Source organism: Lucilia sericata, unplaced genomic scaffold, assembly GCF_015586225.1.
Source record: "Lucilia sericata isolate MDLA Ls3-8-SP2 unplaced genomic scaffold, ASM1558622v1 Contig000072F_arrow, whole genome shotgun sequence".
In the NCBI taxonomy this organism is placed as follows: domain Eukaryota; kingdom Metazoa; phylum Arthropoda; class Insecta; order Diptera; family Calliphoridae; genus Lucilia; species Lucilia sericata.
The window spans coordinates 784008-803499 of NW_023994106.1; the positions used below are offsets into that span (position 1 = coordinate 784008).

General features: G+C 29.2%; 1 protein-coding gene across 10 annotated transcripts in view; it reads right to left on the minus strand.

Moving 5' to 3' along the window:
* Positions 1-7196, minus strand: part of LOC119616445 (RNA-binding protein Musashi homolog Rbp6-like) — a 328977-nt gene extending 321781 nt beyond the window's left edge. For 2 of the 10 annotated variants that reach the window (XM_037972788.1, XM_037972782.1), the window contains exon 1: positions 6913-7188. Coding sequence is in view for 2 of the 10 variants with exons in the window: in XM_037972789.1 (XP_037828717.1) it covers positions 6913-6956 (44 nt within the window). In the remaining 8 variants the exon portion in view is untranslated. Of the gene's footprint in view, positions 1-5563; positions 6241-6517 lie in introns of all 10 variants that reach the window. The other 8 variants (XM_037972790.1, XM_037972786.1, XM_037972784.1 and 5 more) reach the window with 8 other exon arrangements.
* Between the last annotated feature and the right edge of the window lie 12296 nt (positions 7197-19492).

Consider the following 19492-nt stretch of genomic DNA (forward strand, 5'->3'; position numbering starts at 1 on the left):
TAAAATATTGTGAATCTTAAGTAATAAAAAACAATATGACAGTGTTGTGTTAAAAATCAACTGTTAATAAACATTTAAGAAGGTTTTCTTAATTGGCGAAGTGTATTAAATATATACCAAAAAGTATAAGGAAGGATTATATAAATAAAATTAAAAAGTAAGTTGTCATATTAAAATACTATTTTAGGAATATGTTAACAATTCTAAACGGCTTCCATTTCCATTATTTTTAAAAAAGTCTAATATGTTTCATTAAAAATGTTTTTATATTAAATTTCGACTCTCTCTTAATTCGTTTAGGAGGTATAAGCATTTAAAGACTTTTTCAAGTTGTACATTTCGGCTTTCATTTGATGAACATTGCATTTTTAAGATATTTAGATTTATTTGAGTTAAATCTTAACTTTCAATATTTTTAAAACTATTTGCGCGTTTAGGTCTGGAATCACTATATTGAAATTAATACTACTGTTTTATACATAAATTATTTTTTGACTTGGGTCACTCGACACGAAATTGCCCATATAAGATATTTAATATTGAAATCAGATAGTTTTAAACCCACCTTTTTTAAATAAATACAATTTTATTAATTTCCATATAGCTTTGGATTTAATTATTCTAATTATAGGTACTTTTTTAGTTATTAACACCAGGTCTTTCTATGACCTATCATAAGATACTAATATTCTTAATATTTAGCATGCTGTTCCCAAGATATTGAACCTAAGTATTAGAAGAGAGCAAACAAAAAATGTCAAAAGCAATATCCCGTTTAGGGTCGTTAAGGTGTTTCTATCGCTAGTGACTGTAAATAATTTAAAAAATAATCCATGACTTAGTAATTTCAGATCTTTATAGACGGTTTAATTCCAAGTTATTGAAAAAATGTTCATGAAAGGTAATGTTTTTATTGATTCAAAACAATAAATAAATAAATTAATTAATTTTTAATTATTTTATTTTTTAGAAAGCAGTAGCTAATATTAAAATACTTCTAACTGAATTAAAATATAAAAAAGGGATCTGGTAAGTTATAAATGTCTTATTTCATCACGTGGTTCTACTAAAAATGTCGATTATTTGCAGAAAATGTAAAAAATGGATCTGACCGTTTAAACTTTGGTGGTAAATGTATTGGACATGAGAGAATCCTATTTTTATTGCTTCCTAAAGTATAACTGGTAATTTCAATAAATACAAAAGTATGTATATTCAATATTAATTATAACATTATTTTGGTTTATTTCGTTGAAGGATTAATGCGTTCCATAATATAACTCTTACAATTTGATGGATTAATCATAAAATTGATGAAGAACTACAAAAATATTTTAGAGTCCAACGTTTTACAATTTTTGGAAGTATACCAGTCAGCAGTTGGAATATTAATACAGACTCCCTGAAAATTATCTTATTATAAGGTAATAATTCTAAATTTTTGATACATATGTACATTAGACCGACTCCCTCTGTATGGAAAGCAAAAACGTGTTTTTGTTACCCCTCCCAAAATTTACCTTGCTTTGTTTTATGATGATTCCCAAAATATTTTAAGTGACCACTGAACCAAATTAAAAAAAGGTATTTTGGAATTATTTTTTTTAAATTTTTGTTTGTTTTGAAACAAAATATCCAATACGGGGTATCGTTTAAAAGGTATTTTAAAGTCGCGTCCAATGATGTATTAATCATAAATAACCGTTTGCTTATAATTGTCATATTCCAAAATATTTAAAATTGTTAGGTTTTTACTAAGAAAAATTAAATATATGCACAATTTTGCAAATTTTGCGCACCACTAGACTTGGCTTCAAAAAACCTTTCAAATGATACCACATACTGTATATATTGTTTAAGAAATGCTGTATAATTTAAAACAAAATAACTAAAAAGGGACTTTTTTGTAACCGGTTCAGCTCACGAACGGCCACCGATAGACTAGAAATATTTTTGGAACCATTATAAAACATAACAAAGATTTTTTGAAGCTGGATAAAATATTGAATTTAACATGAAGAATCGTGTTCCCATACGATATTTTCTTTAAAACTGTCCAGCTCACGAATGGACAACACTTAACCGAAAATATTTTGGGTAACATCATATTACATAACAGCGAATATTATGAGGGGGGTAACTCAAGCACCATTTTTTGTGAGTCGGTCTAATGTACATATATTACTTTTTTTAGATTAGTTGTTAAATCTGTTATTTTTTCTACTATTTTAATTTCAATTAATTCAATAAAAACTATAAAATTTCATTTTATTTAGATTTATTTTTATAGATTTTATTTTGGTGAGTATACAAATAGAAGAAGAGAAAACTCATCTTCTAGAAGACGAGAATACTCATCTTCTAGAAGAAGAGAATACTCATCTTCAAGAAGAAGAGAATACTCTTCTTCAAGAAGAAGAGAATACTCTTCTTCTAGAAGAAGAGAAAACTCATCTTCTAGAAGAAGAGAAAACTCATCTTCTAGAAGATAAGATAGGAACACTTCTAGAGGATACTAGGTAGTCACTTCAAGAAGTGACTTCCTAGTCACATCTAGAAGAGTCTTTGGCAATACCTTACTTCCAAGAGTCATCTAGAAGTTTCTTCTGCTGGTCTTCCAGAAGTATCTTCCAAGTTACTATTAGACGTTCCCCAGCTCGGCATCAGTTCTTCCCGACTGGTGACAAGAATTCTTATACTTCCGCAACATCGCTGGCGAGCTTTTAGCACGTTTGGAAGTTTCACACGGGTAACTTCCGCAATAGAAAATGTTTGTAGGGTTATTATATTAAATAAATAAAAAAATTAATAAATACATTAATAGGAATTTGAAGAAGCTAAATGAAATGAATTTGAAAAGACGGTCGAAATTATAATGTTGGACTTGAAACCATTCCGAGCAAAATGTCTGACAGCGCTGTTTGGATTATAAAATTGTTCTCGAGAAGATAATTCTCACATATAAGGGAACAGATTAATTAATCGGAAAACAACAAAATTACCTGATGTTTTTATATATAAAATAAAATAAATAAACAAATAAATAAAAATAAATTAATTAAACGGAAAACATCAAAATTACCTGATATTTTTCGAAAATTTAATAAAAAATCGTTTAATGGAATTCCCGAAATTTCCCAATAATTTTTTCTTGGGATTTCCGAAAAAGAAATTTATTTTTTCCCGCATAGAAACTTTATCCAACTCTTAAAAGTGAGATGGAAACTGCTGTTTCACTTTTTTTGTATGTGTTTATATAAAAAATTCGACTGCTTGTTTTTTGAATCATTTCAAAAAATGAAGAGAGCCATACGACTGTTAAATTTTCCATCCGTATTTTCACTCAATGTGTGATGGTTTCATTACATATTTAGTTTAGACGATCCCATCCGTCCGTCTACACAAAATTTTGACAGATCATATTACTTTGTCACCAAATGTATAAATAAAAATATTTTCATTCTCAATTTTTATTCTTTACCCAACGTTTTAAATTTATTTAAAAGCACCAGAATATGAAGTTTTTTATGTAATCCCAAAACTACTCCCCTGCAGATATTATAGGAGATACATATGTATGTATATTCGAAAGTTCAGATATCTTTTAAAGATTAAAATCTTGTCATAAATGCAATTTTGTGAAATAAACCTATTACACTGTGGTACAAAATAATCTAAAGTAGAAAATACCTCGTATGCAACAAGAATCTGTTTTTTAAATTTTCAAAAAATCTAGAGTTTATAGCTGATTTAAGTTGAGTCACTTTTGTACTGGATGTGCGATATGATATTTTTATAACCTTGAGAAATCTTTTAGAAATTCTCTAAGAAAAGTGGTTTTATTTTTCCACAATTTTCTGAATTTGGATATGTTTTACCAAGGTCGGTAACCGTTTCGAAATGGTAAAAGATAGCGGTATCGGTATTTTGGCTTATTTCGGTAACGGTATCTTTGTGTTATTTCGGTTTTTGGTATTTTAGCGTTATCGGTATTTTGACAGATTTCGGTAACAATATTTTAGCGGTAACTGTATGTGCTAAAAACGTTTTTTTCTGGTATTTTCGGTATTTTAGCGTAACGGTATTTAGACTTATTTCTTTATTGGTATTTTAGTCGTAGCGAAAGCTTAGCGATAACGATTGCCAACCTTGTGTGTTAAACAGTATTTTGTTAAGGAACCGTACTATTTTTTAATGTAGTATAAACGTATGTTTAGTTATGAGTAAAATCCAACTACAAGTCCATAAACAGTGGATGCCAGTAAGCTTAACTGTTAATTCAAATGTCTGATCTGTGTTTTTATATTTTGAATGAAAAATAAAAAAAATGGATTTTCAAAATAAATGTGGTAGCTCGTTCGATTTGTTAAAAATTTAAATTTTTGGTGTATTTTTTGTGCATTATAGGGGCCATATTAATTGCAAAATAATCTAAACAAATAAGGGCATGGCCGTCAATATAATACCCTACACCAGTTATGAGTATATCTTAAATGTGTATTAAATTTCTGATTCAATGCGTTGCAAACATCAGCACAAATTTAATTTAAAATTCATTTAAAATTCTGAAATAGACCAAACCAAATTCCAAACTTTTTTTAAATATTTTTTTGTATTAGCTAAAAATTACGACTGTTTTGACACCTATTTCGAAAATAATATGCATCTCCAACCCACTAAAAAACGTTTTGTGGACGAAAACTACTATAAAAATATTTTTCACGTAATCAGCATAAAATTAAGTAATTTTCAAAAAAAAAAAATAGATTTTTTTCTCAAATTATACTAAGGTCTGGATTTTCAATATCTGGCAGGGAACTAAGGACCATTCCAAAAAAAAAAAATATTTTTGATTTTTCTCGCGTTCAGTACATTAATATTTCTATATGAGATTCTTAAAAAGACTGTTCTTCGGGACCAGTATTGCCATTACATGGCTAAATTTAGCACATTTCAATCTCTTTTAGCCATAAAAAAAAATAATTTTGTCATTTATTTTCATTTCGCCATTTAAAATTTCAGCGAAATACATGCTAAATCCCATAAATTTAACCAAGTTTTATAAAACTCTAAGATGATCAAGCTCGATTTTTAAAAGCACTTAGCCCAAAAATGACATAAATTTTTCAAAAGAAAACAATTTTAATTACTTTCATTACGAAAATATGCTTGATTTCTGATCCCTCATATTTCTGAAAAAATCATTTTTAACTAGGAAAAATCAAAAAACAAATTCTCAATAACTTCGTATTAAACCAAACTTATTGACAAAATATTCTCGATTTGTGATCGCTCATATTTCTTACCAATAGTTTTATAAAATTCTAAGATGATCAAGCTCGATTTTTTAAAAGCACTTAGCCACAAAAGTGACATAAATTTTTCAAAAGAAAACAATTTTAATTACTTTCATTGCGAAAATATGCTTGATTTGTGATCCCTCATATTTCTGAAAAAATCATTTTTAACTAGGAAAAATCAAAAAACAAATTCTCAATAACTTCGTATTAAACCAAACTTATTGACAAAATATTCTCGATTTGTGATCGCTCATATTTCTTACCAATATAGATCTTTTGGAGAAGATTTACGCTGTAACATTTTTTTGCTGTCATGAAGTAGTGCTACTCTTAAAACCTCATCCTTGTAAGAAGGAAACACGGAAATTGTCAATAACTGAATTGTATATATTTCAGAGGATTATTCAGTAGTTTTTTGAGAACCTGTTTATACAATCTTAGTAATTCTTTCTGAGACTATTATAACATTCCAATGTTGCCAAATACATACATCACTTTTTTAATTTTTTTTTGTTAAATGATGTGCTTCTGTTAAAAAACTGGTTCAACCATTGTTTTTAGCCTTTTTGTAATTTCTTAGCTATTTTTTGAGATGATTTTAGTAATTTTTGGTCTCCAAGAGTTGGCAACACTGCTCGGGACACTCTACTGTATACAAATCTATGTATAAAAACTTGTAAACAATGATCAGCTGGGCTAGTGATGTCACCTTGTATTGAGTACACCGTTGTCAGAATGTTAATATGGCTACAAAATGAGAGAATGAGACTGTCTTTTTCTCTTTATATCATGGTTCAACATAAATTTTAATATTTTGGAGAAAATTTGCCAAAAACCCTTCCAGTGAAGAATTTTTTCTTATTTTATATTGTCAAATTACTTTTAAGTTTATAACATTTTTCTTTGTTTATAACGATTTTACTTTGATCACCAATAATTCCTAGCGAAAAAAAATTTTGTGAAATTCATTCGTGTATATTAAAATCATAAAGAACAAAAAATTATCCGCGCATTTTAAAAGAAATTGAAAGAATAATAAAAAAATCAAACGACCGTTCTATGTAAATGAAATCAATAATTAATTGATAAAACCCGACGAAATAGACAATTATTTAGTTTATGCATAAATAGACAAATAGCTGCTGTCCCATTTTTAATTTAAGCTTTAATCAGTTTCAACAACAAGCACAACAATTGTAACCAGAATATGCACTTACAACAAGTCCACAATACGAATTTTAACTAGAAAACAAACAATGCAACTTAAAAAATCTCTCACGCACACATACACTGACACAAAACTTAACTGACTCTACCGAGAAATAGGAGAGGGTGGTGTTGGCAGAGTGGGTGGTAAACATCGACATAGACTTTTACAGAAAATGCTCGCAATTAGGCCTCGTTTTATAATTTTAAAAAATTCTCACAATGCAATAAATGCAAAAATAGACTTTATAACAACAACTCTGGATTAACATTATTTTTACACTTTCTTAAATAAAATAATTTCTTTTTTATAAGAATTATTTGTTTTAATTTTTAAACTTTTTCTTTTCGTTTTTTTTTTTTTTTTTTTATTAAAAATAATAATAACAAAACAAACTGTTATTACACTATTCTAGGATGGAACACCGAACACTTGTCGTCACTGTGCATACAAAAATTAAACACAGCGCCGCTATATAGATCCGTCTGAAAATCAAGCGCTCGCGACTACTACCGACACGATACTGTTTGCCAAACTGTATGCAACATTCGACGTAACTCGACGTAATGGAGATATTCACATCCATAGATACATAGTTAGAAAGAAATATAGATAGTTTAGACGAGTAAGATTTTGCAGCAATCGGTGACAACGAACACACACAAACTATTTCAAATTAAACAAAATCAGCAACAGCAGCAACAAAACTAACTAGCAATGAAAACCCGAACAATATTATAAACACAGTCGTTGTTGTCATAGTCATCGTCATAATTGTACTCGTCGTACATTAAACATCTTAGTTGAGCTGCAAAATACAAAATGTATATGTATGAATGTGTGTATGCATGCAGGTACAGAGTTGGGGCTAGTGCACTAAAATTTCAGTCTAGGTATATTGACAGTGCGAAATCTGTCAAACGTTATTTGCGAATTACGAACGAATGAGTGTCATCTCCAATTATTATCGGATATTTATCATAATCAGCTATTTGTTTTAATTTGTTAAAAACTTCTTTTTGTATTATACACACTCATGCAAGATGTAATAATTAACAGGTGAAGTCAATAAGTCGCTGATTTTTTTTTGTTAAATTTTTTCTATTTTCTAGCTGTAAGTTGTAAGTTTATTTAGTTATCTTAAAACTATTTTCCGTTTCCTAAATGTCAAAGCTTTTTATTTAAATTAAAAATTGTGTTCGGTTAAAACGAAATTTTTAACAGTGAAAAAGTGGAATGATTTAATTTATACAATAATTCCTCTTTATCTTCACATAACCTGTAATAGGCAGGTATATTACAGTACCCATTAATAACAAACTCCTAATTAAACAATGCCCTGTTTAGACCCATGTCACTGTTCTTAGATTGTGCGTATCAAAGGCTTCGCTATATTAAGCCTTTTCATGATAAATGGACTATTTGTAATCCATGGACTTTATGACACTTATGAAAGTGTCATAACGTCCGTGGACGTCCGTGTTTGTTGCGTCACGTCGTCTATGAACATTATGACACACCACCTTATCTCCACATCGGTAGAACCTATGAATTTTATCCCATAATTTGTTCATTAATTCGAAACGGTCGCTGCTTTAATAAATCAAAGTTTATGGCTCTACAAAACACACGGGTAGTGCTGTAATATTCTACTACTTTTGATTACTCAATACTATTCAATACTTTTCGTTTGGGTACTCAATACTACTCGATACTTTTACGGTTTTATTTTAAATTAAAAACGAGGAATTTTTCCTTTTTTTAAGTAAAGTTAGACTAGACATCACACCTCTTTTGAGATATTTTATTTTTTTTTTTTTTAGATTGCGTCAATAAATATTTGTAACTTTTTAACTATTATTGGAGTTTTTAAATTATTTTTACATTGTTTTGATATTGCTAAGAGTTGCATTTCTAATAATGATATGATCTGTATTAGTTGTAGAGCTGTATTTTTCACATCATAGCCGTTAAATTTAAATAAGTTAAATCCATATACAAGTCTGAAAGTATTGAGTAACTACTTTTTAGTATTGAGTATCCAAAATATAGGGCAAATACTCGATACCCACTACTCAATACTTTAACAGGACTACACACGGGCCATAGTAAATGCACAGTACATTGTCGCGAGGAACAACCTTTTTAAGAATTTCATACGTATTAATGTACTGAACACGAGAAAAATAAAAAATCTTTTTTTTTTAATAGACCTCAGTTCCCTACCAGCGATTGAAAATCCTGACCTCAGTATAATTTTTGAAAAATAAAATATTTTCGAAATTGGTCTCAAAAATTCTGTAATTTTGAGCTGATTACGGGAAAAATAATTTTAAAATTTTTGTAGAATATTTTTGGTCTACAAAATGATTTTTCGTTTTTTGGCATTTGGTTTAGTCCATTTTAGAATTTTTAATTTTTTTTTAAATAAAAGTCGTTTTGCGGACCAGAAATACAATAACAAACATTTAAATTATTTTTCCCACGATACGGAATTTTTGACACCCAATTCGAAAAGATAGCAGAAAAATTTTTTTGAACATATTGTGCTGAGATCAAGATTTCCAATCGCAGATAAGAAACTGAGGACCTTTTCAAAAAAAAATGTTTTTTTTTATTTTTCTCGTATTTAGTACATTGAAACGCATCGTTTTAGAGGTATTCCTCCTAAAAAGTGGTCCACGAGACATCCTAATGCTATTTATTCTATCATTTAGAACATATTTTTGCAAAAAAAATAATACATGTTGTTTTTGCTTAGTTGTATTTGTTGTAGAATTGGGTGTACCTCAAAATGATTATGCGAACGAATTACCAATGTGTCATGAAAACCACAAAGTATACAGAGGTGTTACTTTTGACATTTCAAAAAGTTTAAAATCAGCTTTTGTTTGATTTTGAAATTGTTTGGTGAGAAGAGGTATATAGAACACGGCTAAAAAAATTAGTGAAATCGTTCTGTGCGAAAGAGAGAGAAATATTTTTTTTTGGTCGTGACACCTCTGTATACCTTGTGATGAAAAGCGCCTCTGAATTACAATGTGTCGTTTCTACGACAAACAGCTGATTATGGTAAATACCCAATAAAAAATTAGAGATGACACTCATTCGTAATTCGTAAGTAATTCAAACTGAATTACGTACAGCCTGAATAATTCGCAGCAGAAATTTTGTATGGCCAATCATGTAATTCTGTTTGTAATTGAGGCTGAATGACGAATTAGAGCGTGAATGGCGAATAATTACATCGTCTGAACGGGGTACAAGAACATGGTGTTAATTGAGCGCTATAGTGCAATGTTTAATACACTACCCCCAACTCCGTTTATATGCATGCAAAAGTCAAATTCCAACAATAAACACATACTCGTGCTTATAAGCACATTTCTCACACACTCGCACATGCATTTTAAGAAAACATCAGAAGTATACAACGCCCCACCACCTCCTCACGTACACGTGGGAAGCAAACAGAGAAAATTTAAATTAACAAAATATTCTCACATTCTCAATAATAGCAGCAGCCAGTGTTGCCAGAACTCATTTAGATGTAATTACTGTCAAAAAAGTTGAAACATGCGATTCAAAATTTGGATATACCGAATCCTATACATACACTATCGGACAAAATAAAGTGCAAAATTACTCATGCTATATTCTTTCAGCGAAAAATCCGTTAAATGATTATTAAATAATGAAAATTTATTTAAATTCATTTAGTTAATATACAATGCTACAAAAATAACAATAAAAAATTATTGTACTTAAAATGTTTCCGTATAAAATTTAAAATTAAAGTAAATTCACTTTTTTGTCGGACAAAATAATATATCATTGTTAAAATTTCTTGTATATCAAAATTTTGAATCTATTTTGGTTCTGATTAGAATATTTGGATCTACTTAAGCCTTTTTGTCATTTTTTTTACCATTATTATTGCCAATCGCCTTCCCTTCTCCTTGTTTTTCCCGATATGGTTATTTTCAAAAGGAATCATTTGCTGCCCTAAAAACAATATGAATAAAAAATCTTCTTAATAATATTGAAGTTTCTAACTGTAATGATTTCCAGAGATGCATTTTTTCCGAACGTTAATTAAGATTTTAATGTAATCGATGACAAATTAAAAACAAAATCTAATATTTTCCCAGATATACGAAATTTTGTATTTAATTCATATAGGGGGTGCCAAGACCCCATTGAAAGTCCGCCCGTTATTCTCTAAATGTTCACATTAATGTCAAAGATCTTCATGTAGAATTTGAAGATTCTAGCTCTAATAGTTTCTCAGATATACGAATTTTTCTATTTAATTCATATGGGAACTCACAGCCCCCAGATGAAAGTCCGCCCTTTTTTCTTCAAAATGTTCATATGTATAATAAAGTTCTTTTTGCAATATTTGAAGAATCTTGTTCTATTAGTTTCCGAGATAAGCGAAATTTTGTATTTAATTCATATGTGAGGTGCCAAGCCCCCCATTGAAAGTCCGCCCGTTATTCTCTGAATGTTCACATGAATGTCAAAGTACTTCAATTAAAATTTGAAGATTCTAGCTCTAATAGTTTCTCAGATATAATAATTTTCCTATTTAATTTATATGGGGGCTCCAAGCCCCCCATGACGAAAGTCCGTTCTTTTTTCTCCAAAATGTTCAGATGAATATTTAAGTTCTTAGTGCAAAATTTGAAGAATTTAGTTCTATTAGTTTCCCAGATAAACCAATTTTAGTATTTTATTAATATGGGAGGTGCTGCTTCCCTCATGGGTAGTCCGCCAATTTATTTCCCAAAATGTTTACATGGATGTTAAAGTTACTCGTGCAAATTTTTAATATTCTAACTATAATAGTTTCCAGAGATAAGTTTCCAAGATAAACGAATTTTTGTATTTAATTTATATGGGAGATGCCACGCCCCCTAATGCTAATCCGCCCACTTTTTGTCTTAAATAATTATATTGATACTAAAGTTGCTCCTACAAAATTTGAAGACTCTAACTATTATATTATCTCAGATATACTAATTTAATATTTTCTTAATATGGGCGTGGCACGTCGCCCACATGAAATTTCCACATAAAAAGTAGCCTATAGTTCCTCCAGACATACAGAAAGAAACTGTGAAAATTTCAGGAAAATCGGTCCAGCCGTTTAGCAGTCTATAAAGCACAAACAAACAAACATACATGCTTACAAACACACTTTCATTTTTATATATATAGATTTCATCGCAATTTTTTAATCAATTGATGTCCAAAATTAATCTATTGGATTTAGGACGGTGCTCTGAGCAGGATATTCCAATTTTCCGGTGTTTTTTCCTACATTAATATTATTTTTTAACTTTATCAAGTACTTAAGCTTATTATCTTGCCGAGATATAAAGTTGCCCAAGTCCATTTTTAAAGCACTGATCTTTAGGTTTGACAGTAATATGCTCACGTAGAGTTCACTAGACCTTTTTGAATAAATTTCCCCTAGGTTCCCCACACCTAACGTTAAAAATTGAACACATACGAAGAGTCAACTGACCCATACCTTGAATCTTCCACCAACTTATTCAAAAGCGCGGAAAGTTTCTTCCGATTTTAGTATTTAATTTTGTATTTTTTAGCTCAAATTTACATAGTTGGTCAGATGAGTCCCAATTTGTATCGAAAAATTTAAAATGTCGACAATGAGTGTGAGGTAAGGACTTCAAAGATAGTTTGAAAGTGGATTTACTAAGCTCAAAATGGCAAAATCGACTATAAGAGGTTTCGATGCCTTTGTCATGCATCAAATAGTGCATTTATTCAAAATGGTTTAAGGTTATTAAATTTTGATTAATATATCACTGTAAAGAAAGTTTTTAATGAATTTTCGGCATAAAAAAGACTGCAAATGTGAAGGATATGTTTGAATGTTTAAATGGTCAGTAATGTAGGTACCTATTCGATAGCTTTATCCAGTACCGCTGTGGAACCATTTTTAAAAAACTATACTGCCATTCTTATTTTTCGTAACAGGGTCGCTAATTTTTCGAAAATGAAGTGTATCTGAGGATGTTGGAAGAACGAAGAACGAAAATAAACAATTGTACTGTTTTTTTAAGTACGATGTACGTTTTTTGTTAATTTTAAATCTGGTAAGCCTACATGGGAATCAAATTCGTAATTTGTTTATTTTAATAAGAATTAATTTATCTAAATTTAATAAATTTCTCTCTTAAAATCTTTAAGGCGAAATAATGGACCGATTTTAACCATTTTCAATTGGCTTCGTCCTTGATCTACTTAAACTGAAACAAGAATGTATAGTCGGGCATGGCCGACCATATGATACCCTACACCAGTGATTATGTTAATAAGGTGGAATATTTTTTAATTATAAAGCTTTAATTTTTATTTTTACCATAACTCAGAAATATTTTAACAATTTCATGACAAAAAAAGAGATTTTCTAAAAGAGGGGCTAGGGGCAGGGGGTTAATATGGGCCTATTCTTATAAATTTTGGTATAGGGATGTACGTCTGATATTAGCGTTTATAGGTGACTTTGTATAGGGGCTAGGGTTAAATGAATCCCGATCATTACGAAAATTGCCAGTATCATTTGGTATAAAATTATGCCGAATTTTGAAGAGATACAATAACATTTAACTAACCTACCTACCTACCAACCTACCTAAGAAATTTTCAGAGGTTGTCTCGGATTTTTGCTTATATCTCCTAGTTTATGGACGGATTTTGCTGATTTTAAATAGGAAACCTCTCGAAAGCATGTCTGATTATATTGTTGATTTTGAAGAGATACAATAACATTTAACTAACCTACCTACCTACCAACCTACCTAAGAAATTTTCAGAGGTTGTCTCGGATTTTTGCTTATATCTCCTTGTTTATGGACGGATTTTGCTGATTTTAAATAGGAAACCTCTCGAAAGCATGTCTGATTATATTGTAGATTTTTGTCAGACTTATAGTTTGGGAATCCACTGTGTTGAAAATCGAAATCAGTCCACAATTTCTTGTAGGAATTAAAAAATTGATTATTTTTCGCAAAAATTAAAATAAAAACTGTCAAAAACGAACAGGATTCGAACTTAAAACCTCCAGTTGTTAATTCTACGCCATACCGACTGCACTATAAACTAGCATCGTAATTGTTTGCAACTAATTCACATAGAAATTTACTTTCCTGTTTGTGTAAAAAATTGTTGCTAACCCAAGATCAAATAAAATGTGCACATTGAGAAAGTGTAACTGTTTAATTTTTTATGCTATTCAGCAACATCAGTGTTGATAAAAGTTATTCAGAAGCAATTTTTTTACACAAACAGAAAATAACATGGAATTTTTGTATGAAAAAATATAGTCAACGAAGGACAAAATAATGGTGGTGTAGTGGATGGAACAGAAAATTAACAAACAACCGGTTCGATTCCTGGTCGGTTTATCTTTTTTTTTGTCATAAAGACTGTGTGCCAAACGGCAGCAAAGTTCTATGGTAAAATAAAATTTTCTTATGGTGGAAAATATTATCACTTTTGCTGTGCCAAACGAAATCTTTTTTTTATTACATTAAATTTTGACACTCAATTAACATTTTTTTAAAAATCAATTTAAGTGTCGAAATTAGGTTCAACAATAAAAATTTAAAGCCATTTTTTTTCATAGGATCAAAAACGTTGAAAATCTATTGTACCTCCCGTACAATACATTTTTCTCACACATAGAAATGTTGTTAAACTTAGTACGCTCTGTAACAGTCTGTTAAGTGGTAGTTTTGTTTTTTAATTGCATATTGTAAGGCGTAATGAAAGTAAGTGTAAAATGTTAAGGTAAATTAGAATCAGTCCATAAAATTTGAAACCAGTTTGAGGTGGAGGGTATTTAAGATTCCGCAAAGCCGAATATAGCACTCTAACTTGTTTAGTTTTATTTTTATTTCATAAGAAGTGCAAACATGCACTTATGCTCGCCAGTGTATGTATATACGAAACTAAAGCAGCTTATATTGCATTTATGTGGAACCGCTGTTTCCTCGTTGAAGATATTTTGTTTTTTGTTTTAAATATTGTATATTACTAACTAATAAATAATAAATTTCCTTTTTTTTTTGTTAAATATGATTTAAATACACAGAAAGAAATTCATACTAGATTTGAATTGTAAAAACCTTAAGCAACTTCTTCATAAACATTTTTTTAATTCATAATTGACCCAACCACCCATATAAGACCCCTTCAGAAAATGACTTTTACGTTCATTACTGACAAGTACAGCGATGAAATTCATCGTAAATAGAAATAACCCCTCAGAAAATTTCTTAAACTCATTGCTGACTTAAAAATACCACGATGAAATTTGATATAAATATGTTTTATGGTAACAAAAACCATTCTACCAAATTTTATGAGCATCGGTTCATAATCGACCCTACCCAAATTTTTGTTTCGTTTTTTTGTTTACATTTTCAAATTTGTTGTGAACATATGTTAGACATCTTTTTATGGAGAAAAAATATCCAGTAAAATAAAAAAAACTCTCTATCTCTGTTACAAAAACGTTACAACTTTAACTCTGTTATTCAGATTTGTCATTCTTCCAACATCCTCAGATACTTCATTTTCGAAAAATAAGCCACCCTGCTACGAAAAATAAGAATGGCAGTATAGTTTTTTAAAAATGGTTCCACAACGGGACTGTATAAAGCTATCGAATAGGTACCTACTTGACGGAGCATAACGACCATTTAAACATTCAAACATGTCCTTCACATTTACAGTCTTTTTTATGCCGAAAATTCATTAAAAACTTTCATTACAGTGGTATAAGGTCTCCTTAAAAACGATTTAAAGTATAAAATATAACAAGTTTGGCAGAAACGAAGATATGTCTACCAAATTTTATGGATTTTTAGAAGCGACGCGTAATGCGTAAACCAATATGAGATCCTCTTCAGAAAATGACCTAGACGCTCATAACTGGTTCTAGTAGTGGTCCTATATATTCTGCATAGCCGAATATAACACTCTTACTTTATAATTATTTTAATCATATTGAAATTACCACTAAAATGTCATTTTAGTACACTACCGTCACCGTTAAAATAGCGATACCGAAATAAGCCAAAACACCAATAATGAAATAAGTCAAAATAACGATAACGCTGAGACAACATTACCGAATTAAGCCAAAATAACAATAACGCTAAAATACCAATACAGAAATAAGTCAAAATACCGATAAGGCTATTTTCTCACCGTTTCGAAACGGTTGAAAACCTTGCATTAGTTGCTTTATTTTCGGCCACTAGTGTATATGGCGTGAAATATTGCCAACAACATTCTTGTTTGACGTACAATATTTTTTATTTATGGCAGAGTAAGAGCGTTTCAAACTGATTTCTATCTCGAGAGAAATTAATTCGAGCGAAATAAATTGTTTACTTTATCGGAAATATTTCTTTTTTTCTCATGAGTTTAAATAATAAATTTCACAACGAATATTTAAATTAAACGAGTTCAAATTAATATTTCATGAATTTTATAATATTGTCCATAAAGTAAATTAATGAAAAAAGAATTTTTCTCCACACACTAAAATGCGAAAAGCGGTTATGTTAAATTTATTAATACAAAATCGGAATATTTCATATAATCAAGTGTCATTGTTTGATCTACGACATTTCCACGAAGAAAATGCGAGGATAAGTTCGGCGGTTTAGCCGTCTTCCAAATTTAGTTTAATTTTTGGGTTGTTACGCCCTTTTGCATTTCAATGACGATATGTATGTAGGTTAAACTATAAAGGTTGAACCCACCAAAATCGAACAATTTTTAATCGATGACATCTACAAAACTAATTGTCCAATCAAAATAAAATTTTTGATTTAATTTTTATTCCAATAAATAGATTTTTAACTGTTAATTTGGTTTTGAAAAATTGGCTTCAGAGCTTATTCGGATAAAATTTATTTTGCACGGACATGATAAAAATTAAGGTGCTTCTCTATACGTTTGATACCAAAAAACGTTAAAGTATCATATTCCATAATAAGAAAATTATTAAAAAATATTTGTCCACATTATTGTAAATTGAAAAGAAAGACCAAATTTCCAATAAAGGACCTTGTTAAGCCAGCAATTTGTTATTGTATTCTAAAATCAAGATTTAATTTTACAAGTGGTAAAATCAATGGCGAAATTCATGGAGAAGAATGCTTTGAAAATTGGATGTTACCACTTATACGATTTCATACTACGAGTCCGTTATTTTTTCCAGACCTATCCATTTGTCATTATTCCAGAGACACAAATTATCTTTGAAGTGAAATGAGTTAAAATAAACAAAAAATTCGACTTTTTGCTAAAGGAAAATAATCCCTCAAATTAACCATTATTACCTCCGATAAACCAATTATCAGAGGATTCTTAAAGGAAATATGAATGCCAATATGTTATCTAAGCGGAATTTGGCAGCCACAAATGTCCCATGCAAAATCAACCTCTTTTGTTTAATCTATGAAGTCATTTTCTAAAAAACTGCATGAACAGCAAATCAACAATTTTATTTAAATAGGTCAATTAGTTTTGTATATATTAACGATTAAAAATTGTTCGATTTTGGTAGGTTCAAACTTTAATATATTCCAGTAAATTTCATCCTAAAAGGTTTTAGAAAATCGATTTGCCGCGGAAGGTTTTTGCAAATCTACTCGAGAAAAAGAGTTTCGTTAGAAGAACACTACTGGCTACCACTAAGTGGCGGTCCACACTGGTAAACCTTTATAGAGAATCTTTTTCTTAATTCTCTTTTAAAGTTTCCTTAGTGCCGGTCCACACACGGAAACTTTAGTTGAGAAACTTTTTCTTAATTCTCTTTTAAAGTTTCCTTAGGGCCAATCTTTAGGTTAAAGATTAGCTATTGAATTAAAATTAATCCTCGAAAGTTCTTTTTGAGTACTCAATTAAGCGCCCAATGGAGCTGGTTTAAACTTGAGCAAAAAATTAAAAAGTGTAAACAGCTGATGAAAAAAAAATTAATAGAATTTTTATAAAAATAAACATTAAAATGTTTGATATATTGATTAGTAAAAATTATGGAGACTTTAAAATACATTTTTTGTTTTAAATTTAAGTTTTCATTAATTTTCATATCTATTAATAGGCAAGACGATTTTTTGTGACCCCTTTTACTCTTACAGTATACATCTGATCTTGGCAAAAAATATATCATTTTAAAGGTATTTGTTCGCAGATGTGCACAATATATATATTAATGAGATCGGTTCAGAATTTTAGGAGCTATAAGCGTTTAAAATTGTTACTAATACATAGAAACAATAGTCACAAGTACGTATTCTTGAAATTAAAAACAAACAAACAAAGCAAGAAACAAAACAAAAAAGTAAACAACACGGCTTATTGAAAAAAGAGAGGAGAGTGCAGAAACGTTTAACTTCTCTCAGAGAAGTTCTCTGTTGCTGTTTTCTTTTTATATTTTGCACAGTGTGACCATTTTAGCATTTTTGCAGCTAGATTTAGCATTTTTTATTTTGATTTAGCTGTAAAATTTTAATTTAACATTTGGCATTTTATTTAGCATTTTTAGCTTTTTTTGCAATTTTAGTATATAAACAAAAAAAGACAAATTTTTGCAAAAAAGATTTATATTGGAAATAGGTTTAACCGGAAAAAATCAGAATTAAATGTCTACCCAAACACAAGCAACAAGAAATATGAGAAATGTAATAATTTACACTGTAATTCAAAATAATGCAAAAAGATTCATGAAGATAAATAACTTAAAATTACGCCAATACAAGTGAATACTTTAAAATGTTGTATTCTAAAATATTTTACTGGAACCCAATGCTTTTTTAAATTCGAGGTGATAGAAATAATTCAAGAGATTTCATATATTTTTACAAATACGTTCAGTACGCTATTTTACAAACTAATACTTTTTGTTTGCTCATGGAATGAAACATATAAATTTGAAAAGGCTATGTATACGAAATAAAGAGGTTTTAATTTTTATCATCCTTCAGGAGTTCTTGTTAATTTATTGAAAATAAGTATTGAAAAAAATCAATAATATATAATTAAGACTTTCTCATCCTACTTTCCGTTCTTTTTATTTTTACCAAATTTTTAGTAATTTTGTTGTCAAGTTTTTTTTTTTAATTAAAAAAATACATAAATTTCGAAAATATTATTGACAATTTATTCCAGAATTACAAACTTACGGATTTGAATATATCTCTCAATTCATTTCATACATTCTCATATATATTTTTCCGAAAAAATCTTGGAAGTATGAGTTATAAACCTGACATCTATTCACCGAGATTTAAAATTATTTCAACTGAATTTTCAATATTTTTGTGACATGAAAACTATTTTTAAAGTGTTTTGAGGAAGACAAATAAAATTGTTTATATAAAAAAAAGTAAAACTAGAAATATTATACTTTTCCTTCCGAAAACACATATAGGTTTTATACCATGAGCAACTAGTGTAATTAATAGAGTTTTAATGTAATTTTTGCATTCAAAAAAATTTTAAAGTTAGAGACATTACATATTGCTAAATTTACAAAAATTTACAAAAGCCTTTCTCAGAAAATTAGTTTAAATATATCGGAACCAAGGTTCAATTCAACATAAATGCTTTATTACGAAAAATAAATCTAATTTTATACTCATATGGTCAACCACGGCAGAATATACTTTCTTACTTGTTATAAATTACAATGAATTTCAGTTACAAATTAATATGAATTGTTCATAAAAACACTTAAAAAATTTTAGCATTTTTTTTGGCATTTTAAAATCAATTTAGCATTTTTTCTAGCATTATTTTGGATGGGATTTAGCCGCAACTTTTCAAAATAATTAAATTGAAGGACATTCCCGCAGAAACAGCATCACTTGAACAGCTGACTATTTTTTTTAAACTAGATAAATGAAGCAAATTGTCAAAGTTTGTTTTGAAA